This window comes from Oryzias latipes, chromosome 15 (genome assembly GCF_053564925.1).
Source record: "Oryzias latipes strain Hd-rR chromosome 15, Olatipes_Hd-rR_3.1".
Classification (NCBI taxonomy): Eukaryota; Metazoa; Chordata; class Actinopteri; order Beloniformes; family Adrianichthyidae; genus Oryzias; species Oryzias latipes.
Window position 1 is genome coordinate 32,267,542 of NC_136251.1, and position 17,645 is coordinate 32,285,186.

Consider the following 17,645-nt stretch of genomic DNA (forward strand, 5'->3'; position numbering starts at 1 on the left):
CTTTTTGTCTGAAATGTAAGAACTAATTAGAGAGAAAAAAACACAAATTATAATGATCTCTTTACGGTTTCTCTATGCTAAAGATTTCTTAAATTATATTTTAGTCAAGAGAAATGTACTTATTGAAATCATAATGTCATCATTACCAATAGCAGAGACACGCCCACCTGAGCATTAAATGAACCTTCTGCTTCATTCTTTTGTTTAAAGCTGCGTTCACAAAAATGATGTTATAACCTCAAAATGATTTAAAAACCAAAAGGAAATAAATCCCTATGTGACAGATTATTAGATATTTAGTGAGCTTCAACACTCTGCAGCTGCTCATCTGTCTTTCGCTCCGACATGGAAACAAACTGCAGAAAGTGGAAGCGGACGCAGTCAAAGAGCAATTTGTGCGGAGCGGCGCGCGCCAGGTCCGCGGGCGGCGCCGCATTTGCATGCTAATCATTCTAATAGGAATGTCAGCCCGCAGCGCTTCCCGCAGACGGAGAGCTGCTGGTCACAGAGGGAGGCTTATCGCAGCCGGAACATGACACAAACCAGCCTCACATCTGAGGAGTCCTGCTAAAGCTGGACCTGCAGTGTGTCTGCGCGCCTCCATCTCACAGGCAGCAGCAGAGCAGAGGCTGCTGGGAAGGAAGCCGCTTCCTTCCCAGCAGCCTCTGCTCTGAAAACGGAGGCCGCCAAAAGGCTCCGAAACTCCACTAAAGTCGCTTTTTACGCCAAATTTCAAGTCCAAACTCAAGTTTCTCTCTTTTCGTTTGACTTCAACCCGATAATCGATGGTTTTGTTTGATCAACAGCTGGTTGGACAATATTCTCCATCCCGCCCCGCCCCCTCGAGCTGTTAGCCAATGACCACCTCCACAGAGCCTACGTCACGTTGTTTACCCGGAAGTACATGCACGCAGTCACCGCAGCGTTTAGTGGATGAATTTCTGTCCATTTTTGCTCTAAAGTGAGCTCATTAAAATGTACAGCGGACTCCTGCCTAAAGGCTTGACCGAGGAAGACCTGAGTCCAGATGAGGAAGACGGTGGTGAATGTTCGGTTAAACCCCCTGGATGTCCCGCAGGACCGTCCACGGCGGAGACTGCGTCCGCCCACGGCGGCAGCAACCCACAAACAGGCGACATGCCGGGGGTCCCCCAGGAAATGTGGCGAGTGAGTCCTCTGTCTTCTCCACGATCTAACAGCGCTGCCTGTGCTGTCCTTAGCTGTAAAATACTGAAGATGTTTCCTCCTTTAGAAGTTCCAGGACCTGCGAAAGAGGAAAAATGAAACGAAAACGATAAAGATTCGCGAAAAACGAAGAAAAAGACGCAGAAAAGGTTTATTTATGATAAACGAGGAGCTTCAGCTGAAGGTTCTGTTACTGGTTTCCACCTAATGAGGAGTCTGTTTTCATTTACAGGAGCAGAAAGACGGGAACCTGCAGGAACCAGGTACAGGAACCCTTCACAAAACGCAGGACTACACTTATTTGAAGTATACTTGAGTATTAGTACAGTATAGCCCATGTACTTGTAGTGTAGGAAGTGTAACTCTACAGATGAAGGGGTAACGGTCCCAGGATCTCACTCCAACATTTGATGAAGCTTGTGTTTTTACATCAAACACGCAGATGTTTCCCGTTGACCCTAAATCCTTCAGAAAAACATGTTTTTGGACAAACAGCTGATTTTCTTTAGGACACACTTGACATCCTTCAGATGAGGTTCATCGGGGTGTTTGCTGGCGATGGAAAAGCCTCTGGGATCAGTCCTCAGGATCTGGTCTGACAGCGATGACCAACTCTCTGATGTGTTGTTTAGTATTGGATCTGTCTGACTCTAAGATGGATTTATTTCTGGTTAATGTTACAAATGGCCGTAGTTCTGCTCCTGACTCCTTCAGGTCAGCCGGGTTCCAATGCAGGTTTGAGGCAGTTCATTTCAGCAGAGCAGCTTCAGCCATGATGATGGCCTCCATTTTTGTTGTCAGGGAGCAGGAAGAGGAGCAGCAGAAACACTGGAATGACTTACAGCAGTATTTCGGCGTAAATGATCGATTTCAGCCTCCTCCTTGTTCCAAACCGCCTCCAAAGGTAACAGACTCTCCTCCAGCGGATCTTCTTCACTTTCATTCTGCTTCTGTCATAGTTGTTAGCGACACCTTGTCATCCTTTGTGTGCCGGTGCTGCCGTGTGTTTGATGTGACGCGGGGATTACAAAGGAACCTTCCTTAAAAGTCACGCGTTCTGTCGTGTTTCCCGATGAGATTAGCTTGAATCTCTGACGGCTTCAGATGAACGCGTGGCGTTTCGCCGACATTAAACATTCGTTCAACAGAAGGAGACAAAGTTCCTTCAAAAGCATCTGAGAGAAACATTTCCTTAACAAGCAGATAGCAACATTTAACTACTTTTATAATTGAAAAATGAAAACTTTCTGTCAATGAGAGCGTTTTCATCGATGTGAGTCATTGTAGGCAAACTGCCAATGAAGCAAAACATTCAACTGAGCGGGTCAATAGGAACTGCTCTGAAATTCCTTTAATGATTATTTTGGAGTATTTTGTGCTTAATTAATCTCACAGCAGCAGAAAATTGGGTTTTTGCTGATTTCGGCCTCATTTGGAAGTGAAGGGATGAAACAAGAGGAAGCAGCTGAATAAAACAGAGTCGTCTCATCAGCGTAATGACGGCTCCCTTCATTAAAGGCCGGCCGCCATCCTTAATATCTTCTTTGAAACACGGAAACACTCTGTTGTTCCACTAAGACACACCAGATGTCCTGTTTTATCCAGTGGCATACGTTCATTTAAAATGATGTCATTATTTTTGAGCGCATGTGTAGAAAAAAGTGAAAGAGTAAATGAATAATTAGAGGCCTTTTCGTTCCATAAGAATGTTTTTGGAGCTGAGGAAATGCGGCGCTCTGCTCATCACGGCAGAACCAGCTTCCCTGCCATAACTGGGGGCTTCTCTGCAACCCCCTTCGCCCAGGCCTGTAATGGAAATGTGTAATTAAAGAAGCACATTTATGTTTGGTAATCTCCTGTAGCATTTCTAAGATTTTCCCACTAATATCCAATCAAAAAGGTTTTCATTTGTGAAGCGAAATCTACATATTTGTGGTAATGGCATTGGTATTAAAAATAAGGCCCCGGGGACTTTTGAAGTTCCTCTTTGATTTTTTTTTTCTTCCTCTCCCCTTATTTGAAAATTCTTTCCCCCTCTGCTGCAGTCCGGCCTAGAAAAGAACATTGAGAGGGCCATCGCTGAAGGGGACTTTGCAAAGGCGGAGGAGATGAGCGACAGACTCGCCACTCGAGAGGTACGTGGACTCGATAAGAGATCTTTGGGGTGCTCCTGCTGTGACAAATCAGGCTAATGGATCCGTGGCCATTTCTGCCGCAAAGACATAGAGGAACAAAAACACACGCAGACATCCTCCATTCAGTCCTGCAGCCCTTTTCCATTCACTTAATGGAAAGCCCTCCCCTTAGTTTTGAAGTGCTGCTCTGTCTAAAGGACTTTTGGCTCTGCTTTTTAATGAAGGCTACATTGCTTTCAAGCCCGACTGTTAAATCATACTCCAGGTAGGAGTTTCAAACCTTTGAAGTGTGCTCGTCCCTGAATGCACTGCCTGAAGTTTTGGAACTAGCCGCCTTGGCTGGCATCTCGGATCGAGTGGCTCCAAACTAATTTAGCATAAAATGTAGCCCGCGCAGGCGTAATGGCGGTAAAAAGACGAAGTAGGAAATGCACTTTCAGCATCAAAGTTGGCTTTCTTTGTTTTTGTGTTCATGCTGCTCAGAGCGTTACATCCGCGCTTACGTTTGATGACAGCATGAACACAAAGAGGGGCAGTTCACGCTTCAGCCTCACTCACAAAATTCATTTAAAGCAGAAGAAACGGGAAAACTCTTCTGAGAATCCATCAGTGGGGAATAACCTTCAAGTTCTACGGCAAACAGCGTTTGAGGGGTTTACACATTTAATGCAGAGAAATCCTAAAAGTGTAAATATATGTCACTAAACTGAAACAATTTGTGGAAATGGGATTTGTTTTTGTCATTCCTTTACAACCAGTTTGTGACGTCAGGCTCAGTCTCGGTTTGTGACGGATCCGCTGGCGTCTTTGCTCCTCGTTCCCTAATGATTACATTCTGGTCCAGTCAGAAACCGCTGCTCTGATTCACCTGCAGAACGTCAGGACACAGAAATGCCTAAATATGTCACTGGAACCGACATCAGGCGACTTTTCGGAGGCTCATGTTGAGACTAAGTGTAGTTCTGGAACAGAGCGGTTCTGCGTTTCCGGTCTTTAAATGCGCCTCCAGCGGGAGGTTCAGGCATTCATCTGGACGTCCCCGTCTCCACCGGTCTGGTCCAATGAAGGCGTTGTTTGAAAGCTGCTGTGAGTGGCACCTGCTGCACCCGCTGCACGCGCAGAAAGCTGCTTACAGCAGGCGTGGATTGGTTTTTAGCCTGAGCCGGGGTCTCTCCTCTCCTCACCTGCTGCGCCTGGTGCCAGAACGCTGATGGGAGTGACAGCAGTTTGGCAGCACAAAGTCATTGTCGTGCGGTGATAACTTCCTCTTTAGGGAGGAATGAAACGGATCATTTTGAAAGCCCCAAATCTGTAGATACCACTGTGTTTACAGTCCAATGAAGGAGAAAGCTGTGAAAAGCAGCAGAACATGCTGGAAAGAATCTCAACTTTCAGAAAGAATCCTAAAATTATTCAATAAGCTGTCATTTTCCCACAACCCTCCTGTCCTCTCCCTTTTTACAGCCGTCTTCATGTCAGATGGTGCTGAAGGGTGGAGGTAACCACCTCTCACAGGAGATGTGGTTTTTGGTCACATCTAGACTCTGGGTGATCATCTGCACCACAATCCAGTGAAGTTCTGGTAAAAGTTGGAGAAGTTCCTCTTTATTTAGTCATGTAGGAAATAATTGACCGATTTGTGGTCAGAGAACCGTCCGTCAAGAACTCCAGAAACACTGGCAATGTTCCTCCTCTTCTGCTGTGTTGTGTAGTCATGTGATTACCACAATTCATCACCATAAACATGAAATCAAAGGAAATAATTTAAATGTTTTTACAACTATAATGTTTTCATACAAATATTTGCTAAAAAAGGCCTTGAAATACTGATCTGTTTCAAGAGATATGAACTAGTTTATCCAGACTTTATTCTAGACCCTTTCCAGACCTTACTGGACTCTATCCCGACCGTACAGGACTCTATCTAGACCTCACTGGACTCTATCCCGACCTCACTGGACTCTATCCCGACCTTACGGGACTCTATCTAGACCTCACTGGACTCTATCCCGACCTCACTGGACTCTATCCAGACTAGGGTTGGGCGATGTCCCTTAAATTGGCCGTTGACGATGTTTGCTGTCAACCATCGGGATGGACGATGACATCGTCGGAGGGGGGGGGTATTTTTACATTTTTCGTTCTTATATAACTGCTATTCGTTTTTTTGCTTTTTTCATTTTATTTCCCAACTGATGACTAATCCGCGATGATCCAGTATAAACTGAGGGAAGTGACTTTAACAAAAAAAATAACAAACAAAATAGAAAAGAAGTAGTCCGCTAGTAGAAGAACCGGGTCTAAAAGTGTGTGTCTGAGCACAGCTCGGATCGTCAGCACACACAGCGGTTTGAGCTTCAAAGCAGAAATGTCGCTCAGTCCTTAGAAAACATTCAAACAATCACGCGGATTTGTGTTTCCAGTCATGTCCCGATTAAATAAAGGATGATGTTATTCTTACATGTTTACGTGCAGCCAGCAAGCAGCACCACCCAAAGCTAATGTTGTTAGCCTGTGTTAGCATACTGCTAATCCTGGCTTCGTTCAGAAAAAGCACTGACCACAAATTCAAATGATGAGCGAACAGGTGTTTCATAATAACCGTAACATTATTAAAGGCACGTTTAGAAGACCGTCTCGTATATTACCGAGCTGACATGTCAATGTATATAGCCGCTCGGCGCTGTTTAACAATGTTTTGTATTGAATTGTTACGTTCAATAAAGTTTGAAAAAAAAAGCCGCTCGGCGGAGTTTATATCCTTCCGTTTTTCAAAACCTACTGCGCATGTGCGAATGATTTATTCCGACGGAAAGTGTGACCTTAGTGAACGTTTTTATATTCTGAAAACATTTTTCTGGGCCCATCTACACGGTTGGATTCTAATCCGACCATTGATCCCATCAAGATATTTTGTACATGTAACCGCGGCTTATGGTGTCGACGCGCAACGTGGCGGGGGCGTGGCATCACGATGGTGGTCTCTCCATCGGGATGTCAGTCACCCATCACGATGGACGATGATATCGTCCATCGGCACAACCCTAATCCAGACCTCACTGGACTCTATCCCGACCTTACGGGACTCTATCCCGACCTAACGGGACTCTATCCCGACCTTACGGGACTCTATCCCAGTGTTTTTCAACCTTTTCTGAGCCACGGCACACTTTAACCTTAAAAAAAATCCCGCGGCACACCAGCATCCAAAAATTTTTAAAAAAAGGAGAAACTCATAGTCTGTATTGATCTACAGCCCCTCCACAGTCTCACGTGCATTTTTGAGATAATTGTTACAGAAAAAGCTGGAAACTGCAGCTGTTTTTTTTCTAAAAGATGCAATAAAAGATAAGTTAGAAGATTTAAAAACAGTTTGATGTGTGTTCGTTGGTTTCAAGACGTTTAACAACAGATCTCCGTATGCGCTGTCACTCTCACAACCCAATGCATCATGGGAGATGTAGTGCATTAAACGGCCGGAGATCGGTTTTCGGAGCTTCATTGTTTTGTTCACTTGTTCCACGGTCTGATACCGGATTCTGTGGGAAGCTACACCGCTAAAGACGAGCTTTAGCTGGTATTTTTGTTAGAACTGAGCGACTTTACGAGCTAAATCGGGACAAGGAAGTGAAGACTTTAACCACTTCTGATTGTACAGACTGATGACATGTGATTAAGCCTTCAAGAATGATTGGTGGAGACAGTTAAAGGGACGGGCCGTTTCCAAAATACAGCCGAAGGGTCATTCTTATCAAAATGTCATCAATAAAATAAAATAAACGCAAAGAAAAAGTATTTTATGATCTTTTATATTCCTAACTCCTCAGTGTTTTATCAGGGCCTGTTTTGATGAACACAGAGCTGAAATCCTGGAGATGGAAAATGTTTTTAGATCAGTTAATGAGGGCAATTTCCCACGGCACACTTGACCATCTCCCACGGCACACTAGTGTGCCGCGGCACACTGGTTGAAAAACACTGCTCTATCCCGACCTTACGGGACTCTATCCCGACCACACTGGACTCTATCCCGACCTCACTGGACTCTATCCAGACCTCACTGGACTCTATCCCAACCTTACGGGACTCTATCCCGACCTAACGGGACTCTATCCCGACCTAACGGGAATCTATCCCGACCTAACGGGAATCTATCCCGACCTAACGGGACTCTATCCCGACCTTACGGGACTCTATCCCGACCTAACAGGACTCTATCCCGACCGTACGGGACTCTATCCCGACCGTACGGGACTCTATCCCGACCTTACGGGACTCTATCCCGACCTTACGGGACTCTGTCTAGACCTCACTGGACTCTATCCAGACCTCACTGGACTCTATCCCGACCTCACGGGACTCTATCCCGACCTTACGGGACTCTATCCCGACCTTACTGGACTCTATCCAGACCTCACTGGACTCTATCCCGACCTCACTGGACTCTATCCAGACCTCACTGGACTCTATCCCGACCTCACGGGACTCTATCCCGACCTAACGGGACTCTATCCCGACCTAACGGGACTCTATCCCGACCTAACGGGACTCTATCCCGACCGTACGGGACTCTATCCCGACCGTACGGGACTCTATCCCGACCTTACGGGACTCTATCCCGACCTTACGGGACTCTGTCTAGACCTCACTGGACTCTATCCAGACCTCACTGGACTCTATCCAGACCTCACTGGACTCTATCCCGACCTTACGGGACTCAGTCTAGACCTCACTGGACTCTATCCAGACCTCACTGGACTCTATCCCGACCTTGAGGGACTCTATCCCGACCTTACGGGACTCTATCCCGACCTTACTGGACTCTATCCCGACCTTGAGGGACTCTATCCCGACCTCACTGGACTCTATCCAGACCTCACTGGACTCTATCCCGACCTTACGGGACTCTATCCAGACCTCACTGGACTCTATCCAGACCTCACTGGACTCTATCCCGACCTTACGGGACTCTATCCCGACCTCACTGGACTCTATCCAGACCTCACTGGACTCTATCCCGACCTTACGGGACTCTATCCCGACCTCACTGGACTCTATCCAGACCTCACTGGACTCTATCCCGACCTAACGGGACTCTATCCCGACCTAACGGGACTCTATCCCGACCTAACGGGACTCTATCCCGACCTTACGGGACTCTATCCCGACCTTACGGGACTCTATCCCGACCTTACGGGACTCTATCCCGACCTCACTGGACTCTATCCCGACCTCACTGGACTCTATCCCGACCTCACTGGACTCTATCCCAACCTTACGGGACTCTATCCCGACCTAACGGGACTCTATCCCGACCTTACGGGACTCTATCCCGACCTTACGGGACTCTATCCCGACCTAACGGGACTCTATCCAGACCTCACTGGACTCTATCCAGACCTCACTGGACTCTATCCAGACCTCACTGGACTCTATCCCGACCTTACGGGACTCTATCCCGACCTTACGGGACTCTATCCCGACCTTACAGGACTCTATCTAGACCTCACTGGACTCTATCCCGACCTCACTGGACTCAATCCCGACCTCACTGGACTCTATCCAGACCTCACTGGACTCTATCCCGACCTTACGGGACTCTATCCCGACCTTACGGGACTCTATCCCGACCTTACGGGACTCTATCTAGACCTCACTGGACTCTATCCAGACCTCACTGGACTCTATCCCGACCTTACTGGACTCTATCCCGACCTTACTGGACTCTTACTGGACTCTATCCCGACCTTACTGGACTCTATCCCGACCTTACGGGACTCTATCCCGACCTTACTGGACTCTATCCCAACCTAATTGGACTCTATCTAGACCTCACTGGACTCTATCATGACCTTACGGGTCTCTATCTAGACCTCACTGGACTCTATCCCGACCTTACGGGACTCTATTTAGACCTTACTGGACTCTATCATGACCTTACGGGTCTCTATCTAGACCTCACTGGACTCTATCCAGACCTCACTGGACTCCATCCAGACCTTACAGGACTCCATCCAGACCTTACTGGACTTTGTCCCGACCGACACTATCTGAACTGTATCCAGACTTTATCTAAATATTACCTAGACCTTATTAGACCTTATCCAGATGTTATCCAGGTCTAAAACTGTATCCAGAATTTATCTAGACTTTTCTAGACTTTAACCAGACCTTATCCAGAACACAGTGAAGTCTTTCAAAGTCTCTTTAGAATTCCTCATTTCTTTCCCTTGAAAGTTTGGGATAACCTGGAAACCTGGAGTGAAGATGCCATGAACAGCCGCTGTTCTCTACAGACGGATCAATCCTCTCTGCCGTGGCCAGAATCCATGTCAGGGTTATGACTGTGAGGCTCAATTGTTATGAAACGGCTTCCATGTTTAATATGTTTATGGTCGCAACCATGGCGTCTGTTGGCTGGAAGAATGGAATCAGGTTTTGCTTGGGAAAGCGTTGCGACAGCTATGAAGGAGTGAGGAGGCTCGTTTGTCCCTGCAGTCATTGTTCTGTGCAGAGAGCAGCTCCTGCTGGATTACAGCCTTTCTGTGCATGAACATCCATACATCTCTTTCTAACCCGGTTCCACTCGTTTCTTCAAAGCAGAAGGAAATGAAAGGAAAATAAGAGAATCCCTCCTTTTATGAAGGTAAATGTTTTGTTGTTTCTGCCTCTTAAAATCAATTAAAGGTTTCCACTTCATTCTTTTGTTTTCAGAGTGAACATTAAAGTGATTTGATAAGCTCCGTTCTGAAGGCTGCGCCTTAATACATCTGTCAAACATCTGAGATTCCGTCTTTCAGCTGAATGTTGTTCTAGTTTCTGTTCGCAATGACTCCAAAGAGGAAAGTTCTATGTTTGAGATGAACTCATGAAGAACTAGGAAACTTTCCTAATTAAAGTATTAACATCATGAAGGTTTTAGCAAAGAAACGACTTCCTGTTTCGGATTACAAAGATGAAAAATGACAAATGATTCTAAACAAAGCCCGTCAAGCGTGGCAGATATAACTGCTGTTGTTTGAGCTTCTGATTCCTTTTCATGGTTGGGTGTAAAAGCTGCATGAACGTAAAAAGACTGGGTGTCCATCCTTTGATTTTGAACTCCAGCAAGTTTCCCATTGGTGACTGAATTCTGTCATTAGCTGTTTGCAAAGAGCAGTTGGAGCTCCAGCAGCAGCTCCTGTTGCTGTCCAATGGGAACGCAGATACCGACGCTGAGACAGCGGGTTGGAGGGGCATTGTGTCCTTCTCCACTGTGTTGTTGCATCTGGAAAAATGCATTTTTTATTTCTGCTTCTCTGAATATTAGGTCAACTTTCCATCCATCGTTCATTTCTCAGGTCTGAGGACCTTCTCATCGTTTGGTCTCAATCTTCAGCAAACTTTCAAACCAAAAACCTTCTCCACGGTTGCACTGCATGGTTTCCCGTGTTCTGATGGAAACCAAGGTTTCAGGCGTGGGATTGGTGGTTGACCTCTATGGTGGCTGTCGTGGAACCTTCTTCGTGTCTGGAAGCGTTTGCTCATGACGTGTTCATGAGGATCAATGAACACGTCTGATCACAGCTGCCGTTCTGATGAGGTCGTCAGCGTCATGCGTGTTCCTCAGCACCCTCGCTGCTTTTGCTCTTAGAGCAGGTTTCCACTTCAGGACACGGACTCCTCGTCAGACGGTCTGCTGCTGGGCTGCAGGGCCTCATGAACACGGAGACCAGAAAACGCTGCTGAACTGCTGTTGGCTTCTTCTGAATGTTTTAAAGACATCCACCTGTAATGTTTCTGGATCAGGACTCGCTGCACAGAGCTGCGGAAAGGATGCTCCTGTTGGAGGACCTTCTCTCTGTAAATGTTGACGTTTTAGAAGAATTCATAAAGACTTTTGAGGTTTACGTGACCAAAATCCATCACAGAAGTTTTGCTTTTTTCATGAACATAAATCTAGATTCAAAGGAAAAAACCCAGAAAATTCTGATTGATGATGATCAGAGGTTCTGTTCTGCTGGACAACCGGATTGTGAGGGCATGATGGGATGTTTACAGGAAGACTGACCAGGTAGCTGCCCTCGTGTGGGCATCAAGGCAGCTCCTGAAAGGAAAAGCCCCACCGTCCCTCAGATCGGCGGGTAGCAGAGGAGCTGGGAGGCCAAAGCTCTGCAGACGCTCATTTCTGTCACAGGTGATGCTTTCGTGCCCCCCCTCCCCCCCCCCCCGATCAGACCTCTGCCCCCCCCCAGGCCTCTATTGGTTCTTTTGGCAGCGCTGAGTCCGTTTCTGACTGAGTGACTCTCCTCCCATGTTAGCTGGTTGGAACGGGGGGGGGGGGGCTAAGCTGTTATCAAATGCTTTGGAATCTCATTTGGATTATTGTGTTTCATTAATTACTTGATAGACAAAGCATACTTTTCAATGTAGATTTGTGTGCTGTTTTATTAATTAGCATGTTTTCTCTTTTAATTAAAGCCATTTTTAAAAATGAAAGCCCACAGCAAAACACATATATAATTTGTTTGTAATTAGGCCTTAATTGGTGGTAGTGGAAGCTTAGCACCCTCGCTTTCCTTTTTCATGATTGCCATTTTATTGCCAGTAACTCATTAATTAAACTGTTTTTTCTAATTAGCTCATAAAACTGTTGATGGCATATTATTGCAAGTGTGAGTTCAAAGCTTGCTAATAAGCCTAGCCTCCTCAGAAGAGGGGAGATAATAAAATGTGCACAAAGCAGAGGAACTTTCAGAGATTTAGTGCCCAGAGATGACACGTCGATCAGATTACTGGAAACCAGAGTGGATCCATGTCTGCTTCCTGCGCCTTCCCTGGAGTGGCTTTCTTTTGACTTACCATGTAATTCTGTTTGTCAAAGTGGGGGCCAGATTACAGATAAAAAAAGGATGAACTTTTGCAGGAGGAGCGGCGTGAAGGTGGCGGCTTGGGGACTCGCCGCTTCTGCTTTTTGGTTTTGAGACTTTGTGGATTTCTGACCCTAAAACAATAAATCAGTGACATTAAACCAGAAAAGATCATTTCTGAGCAGACGTGGGGCTCAGTAGAAAGATGTTTTATGGTAATGTAGTCTTTATTGATCAGAATTTAAATCCAAATGAAAATAAAATCTGATTCAGTTTGGTTGAAGATGGGAAATTCTTTGTCCTTTGTCTGGATTTTTTGTTTTTTCTATTAAATGTTCGGATTGCCGTCGGCCGTCTCTGAACTCTGTTTTCCAATCGTGTTACCCATGTAGACCCCCCCCCCCCCCCCCCAGAGTTGTTGTCATTTATAATTGAACATGAAGTTTTCCTAAAGTTTCACTTTTAAAATTGTTGACTTTGGAAGTGTTTGAGGTTTTTCATGCTTTCAACGTTGATTTTGGATTTATCCATTTTCATGTTGACTCTAGAAGTTTTGTTATAAAACACAGAAAGGATTTGATCAGAATTTTTCTGATGTTTGCAGTGAAATCACGACTAAATGTGCTCCTCTGAAGAGAGTTTTCGGGATTATTGGGTAACAAAATGAAGAACGTCTGAAAAGATGCGATCAAGCATCAACATCCTTTAAGTATTAAATCATATGGAAAAAGGCTCAGATCAGAGGAAAATGCTGCGTCTTTGTAATAAGCGTCATGTCTGACCAAAGATGAAAGGTTTTGTTTGAATTTTCTGGAAACAATAACCGGCGATGGTGCCGCTGAATTTCAGGGCTGGCTGCCCTCAGCTCCTCCCTTGTATTCCTCTTTAATTGGATGTAGGTGGCACCGTTTGACCCTTGACCCCCCGGGTTCTCCTGTAAGGCCGAGGCTGTGCGGCCACATTCCTGCAGCCCTCGAACGCCTCACTCCCCAGGAAATGGGGCTGAGAAACACGCAGGCTGCCTAATCTGATATTCAGTCCTTTCTTCTGCAGCCCTGCTTTCCAGAGTTGACTGAGGCCACATTATTTAGGCATTAAGGTGGCGCGATAAAGGAATTAGGCTGGTCATTAATCGTTTACACGTCAAATGCAGCAGAGCAGCTCGGGGAGGTGATTTAGCGAGGAAAAGCCATATAGCCCTCGTTAATCCAGCTCTCACACGTTTTAATTGGAAGAGGCTTCCTGGATAGGACATTTATGAATGGGTTTAAGGCCATTTCCTCCTCAAAGCCATCATTTATTTCATATTGTTAATAGGAGCTTTAACACTTTATCCACACACAGACGTCTTTTCCTCATCTTCCATTCAGCTATTGTCCTTCTGATCCATAATTGGCTCCATCCATGTTTTCCTGTTGGTTTCATCAGGATGCACAAAAACAGCGCAGAGCTGCATTGCTGCGTTGGTGCATTGCTGCGTAGCTGCATTGCCGCGTTGCTGCATAGCTGCATTGCTGCGTTGCTGCATTGCTGCATTGCTCCGTTGCTGCAGCTCTTCCTGCCAGACGCAGCGTCCTTCCGGATCTCCACGATGTCCCAAAGACCAGTGCAGCGAAGGCGGTCCTGTTGACTGGCGCCGGCGGTCCGGCTGCAGTGCCTCAAAGGTCCCAGGATGAGTCCTCTGCATACATGTAGCTGTAGCGGCACACGGGCCTCATGCACAGCAGCGCGTCTGTGATGGACGTCTAATGGGATAGTAATGTGTGATGGAGTGGGAAGAATTGGCTTTTAGGAGCCACATAAAAAGTGGAATGCTAGAGGTTTGCTGTCTCTCTGCTTTAATCCCGCTTTTTAGCGCCATTGTTATTTTGCAGCAGCTTCTGATCTGAAAGGACTTGGCACTAAGATGCACGCAGGGGGAGGGGGAAATCCTCAAAAGTGGATCAAAAAAGTAAATGAAAATAATGTCATATTACTGCAAATATGAGAGGCTAATTTGTGCCGACTTTTTGCTAATTTTGTTCTCGCCTCAGAAAGAGGAGCCGTCACCTGCTCGGCGCCGCGGCGCTGACAGTGCCAGTGATCCATGAAATAAGCTGCCGCTGGCTTTGTTCAGATAAGAATGAACAAATCTGCACAATGTACTGCTCTCCCAATCTCATTTTCATACTTGCATGCGGGCTAAAAGAAATAAGCTGTTTGCAGGCTTGATTAATCAGACATTTGAGAGTTTTTTTTGTCTCTTTGATCTGCCCCGTCTCCTAGGTAACTCGCTTGACATTAATGTTGAGCTCTGCTAAAGACAATCAGTGAATGTAGACGGAGCCGATAAGGCGGAGGGCCTTTAACCGCAGTGAGGCAGTAGATGCTGACTGTTGAAAGGAGGACGGATGCAGCAGCAGCAGCAGCGGCAGCAGCAGGCGTCTGAAACGGCGTTTTTCTAGGCGTGCTGCGTCTCACATGCTGCCCCACAGGAGAGCGGGTTAATGTGGGTAATCCTTTTGTCCCTTTTCCCTGTGAAAAAAGCCAGACGCTCTGTTTGTAAATCTCCAAATGAAACTATTTAGCATCATCCAGTTTGGTTTGATGTGTTTGCAGAATAAGCCCGTCAGATTTCTGCTTCCTCATCCCTCCTCCAGCTTCATGGAAGGATAGCTGCTCCTGGATTTGTCAACAATTTCAGAAACGTGTGGTTTGTAATCTCCACATGCATCAGAGCCACTCCGAAGCATTTAGCTCCCACAACCCCCCCAGAAGGAGCTGAGAACACCCCGAAGTGAATTTATCTGCCAGAGCGATCGTGGCTCCTAACTGGCTTTAAGAGGAGAAAACATGATTTGAGGAATTTAAAAGCTCTAAAATGGTGAAGAACTGGAGAACTGTGATGGCGCGCTGGCTTCAGGTTATTCAGACGCTTTCACAAATCTTCCAGCGACTATAGATGAATGCCTCCAGGGCCCAGCCGGAGCCCAGGACTCGCAGCCAGCCGCAGCCCTTATCTTAAATCCAAGCAAAGTACCATTAATCTTTCTGAAAGACCTTTATGGCTTTTAATGTATCCCAAATTAGAACATTTTACACCCTTGGTTCCTGAAATATGGTGATAAAAAGCCTTTAGAGTTTAATTTTTCCTGCCTGCTCGCTCTGACCTGCTTAATCCCAGCATGCATTAGGAGATATTTTAGTTTCAGTCTTTCTAATAAAGTTTATCCCACTTAATTATAATTGAAACATTTTTTTCCAGCAGGTCTTTTTTCTTTTTTCCATGGGCGCAGTGGAGGCACATTTCTTCATTACCTCCAGACCCCCCTCCCCCCTCCCAATCATCCCAAGGTTTGGTGAAATTGTTCCAAGTTGTTTATCAAAGTTGGCCTTTGCTTGAGTAATAAAGCTATCTCCGGATGGGAGCGGCGGCGGCGGCTTTTGGCCTTTGTTTCGCGGCGTCTGTGTGACTGGGGTTATTGGGATTATTCTGCTTCACAATGCGCTCCTGCCGTCCCGGGGATTTGGATGTTTGCCTCTCGCACTCACGGCCGTTCCTTTCTCTCCTGATTTCAGGGACCGCTTACGCCGCGCCGTGCCACGCCGCGCCGCGCCGCGCCGCGCCACGCAGGCCGCCTGTTTTCAGCTCAAGACAAACCAAAACCTCCACATTTCTGAGATTTAATAAGATCCAACGTCATTAACTTTATGATTTTTATGCTTAATTATTTGTTGAAGGGAATAAAAAGTGTCTTGGAGCTGAAAGCAAAGAGACAATTCTCCTCATTTTGATCCTAAAATATTTTTCTTCTTTTTCTCATTTGTTTTTCTTAAATTCAGAAGAAATTCCACTTGGGAAAAAAAGTCTCCTTTTTCTTTTTTTCACTTTATTAAAATGAAATGAGCAGCAAATGACAGGAACTATATGCAGAATAATATAAAAGAGCATTCTGTCCATAAAATGTCTGAATCTTTTTTAGTTTAGTCTTTTCTAAGCAGCAGATTTCATAAACTACAGAATAAAAGCAGCTGAGAGGATTTTCCTGTAGTTTTAGTCAGAAATGGATTTTACATTTAAATGTGGTTTTGATGTTAAACCACAAACTGATTTCACCGTACAGCTTTCATTTCACGCATTGAAACATTGGAATATCACAATAAAAATATAAATAAATACACATGAAATATTTCAGACATAAACTGATACACTGACTTGAATATAAATAGTGAAGATCTTTTCCTCTCCATCTTGGTAACAGTGGATTGACACTCATCATCATGAACAGACTTTTTTCAGTAATGTATACACCCCCCCCCCCCCCCACACACACATGAAAATCAATGATTTATTAAATATAAGGATTATCAATGAAAGGCAATTATAGTTTTTACCTACATGGAAAGAAGTGCATTTATATAACCTTATCTAATCCCACCCCTGCTGAGTTGTTTCTTTTTCTATGTTTTCACATAATCTGTGTTAAAGTGCAGATTATTTACCTGGTAACTAGATGGAGGCGTGTTGGTTAACCTCAGAAAACGTCTGGCATCATTTCAGTGGATGATTGACATGACAGTCAGTGATGCTTTTTCCCGTTTGCTGACGGTCGCCGTCTCTGATGTGATGAACGTTTGCTTTCATCCTGGGACTAAAGGTACCCCCCCTTCTGTAACGTCCCCAATCATATTCCTTCCACCACCGTGCTTTACTGCTGGTGTTAGTTGCTGACTGAAGTGTTAGGTTCTGACATTAAACAGTGAGCAGTGAAGGTCTTTTGTCTTATTTTTGGTGGGATGTGACCTCTGGCTGATTCTAAGCCACACCTACTTTGGTGGTGGTCCGACTGTTGCAGTTTTGTTTTTTCACCCCCCCCACCCCCATTCTCTCTGGTCTGTCGTTTCAAAGCTGGCCGTGAAAATCGCAGAAGCCGCCGACTGTCGAGACTTTGTTCAGCGCAAACAGGAAGAGGAAGCTTCCAGGGCGGCGCAGAAGAGAAAGGAGCAAATCACCTGGGGGTACGACCTCTTCCTCACGTTCCTCATCCCATCGTTTTGGCTTCAGAAGTAGTGTTTACCTGTGCACAGGTAGACGGCCATCAAAGGTAAACGGCTGCTTTCTGTCTTTCAGGTTCGAGGCAAAGAAACGATGGGAAACCAAAAGCAACATGGGCTTCATGTGACACGCACTGCTCTGCTTGAAGGCTTTGGAGGATTTGCACCAGCAACCATTGAAGAGGAAAAGTCAGGCTCTTGGCTGACAGCAAGCCCATCCAGAGGGTTTCAGAGAAAAAGCCATCAGGCGTTGGAGGAAATGCCGGAGGCGCCCATCGGCGTCTGCATTGTGTTTTCCATTCCATTGCAGAGATTTGAGCTTTCTGGCTCCGTTTTCCCCTTCAAATTAAATCTGGTGTACATTACAGGATGAGGCGTTTATTTATTGCTGTAAAGTGGGTTAATCATGGAGGCGCTCCTTTCTTCTGAGCAGGAAGTAAAA

The 17,645-nt window shown here is 45.7% G+C and overlaps 1 protein-coding gene across 13 annotated transcripts; it reads left to right on the top strand.

The window, feature by feature from the left end:
- Positions 1-702: 702 nt before the first annotated feature.
- Positions 703-17,568, top strand: fam204a (family with sequence similarity 204 member A). Of its 13 annotated transcripts, none has more exons than XR_013647985.1 (9): positions 703-1,167; positions 1,253-1,334; positions 1,418-1,448; positions 1,987-2,089; positions 3,231-3,320; positions 13,598-14,310; positions 14,435-14,657; positions 14,768-14,861; positions 15,414-16,420. XR_013647985.1 is itself a non-coding variant. In XM_023963372.2 (7 exons), exons 1-7 carry the CDS (start codon positions 976-978, stop codon positions 17,329-17,331), a joined length of 657 nt encoding a protein of 218 aa, XP_023819140.1. In that variant the 5' UTR covers positions 710-975; the 3' UTR covers positions 17,332-17,568. The 13 variants fall into 13 exon arrangements, 3 of the variants coding, with proteins under 3 accessions (XP_078788638.1, XP_023819140.1, XP_004077565.1); XR_013647986.1 differs by having other exon boundaries at positions 15,417-16,420; XR_013647982.1 differs by having other exon boundaries at positions 13,598-13,833; positions 14,047-14,120; positions 14,203-14,310; positions 14,435-16,420.
- Positions 17,569-17,645: the final 77 nt, after the last annotated feature.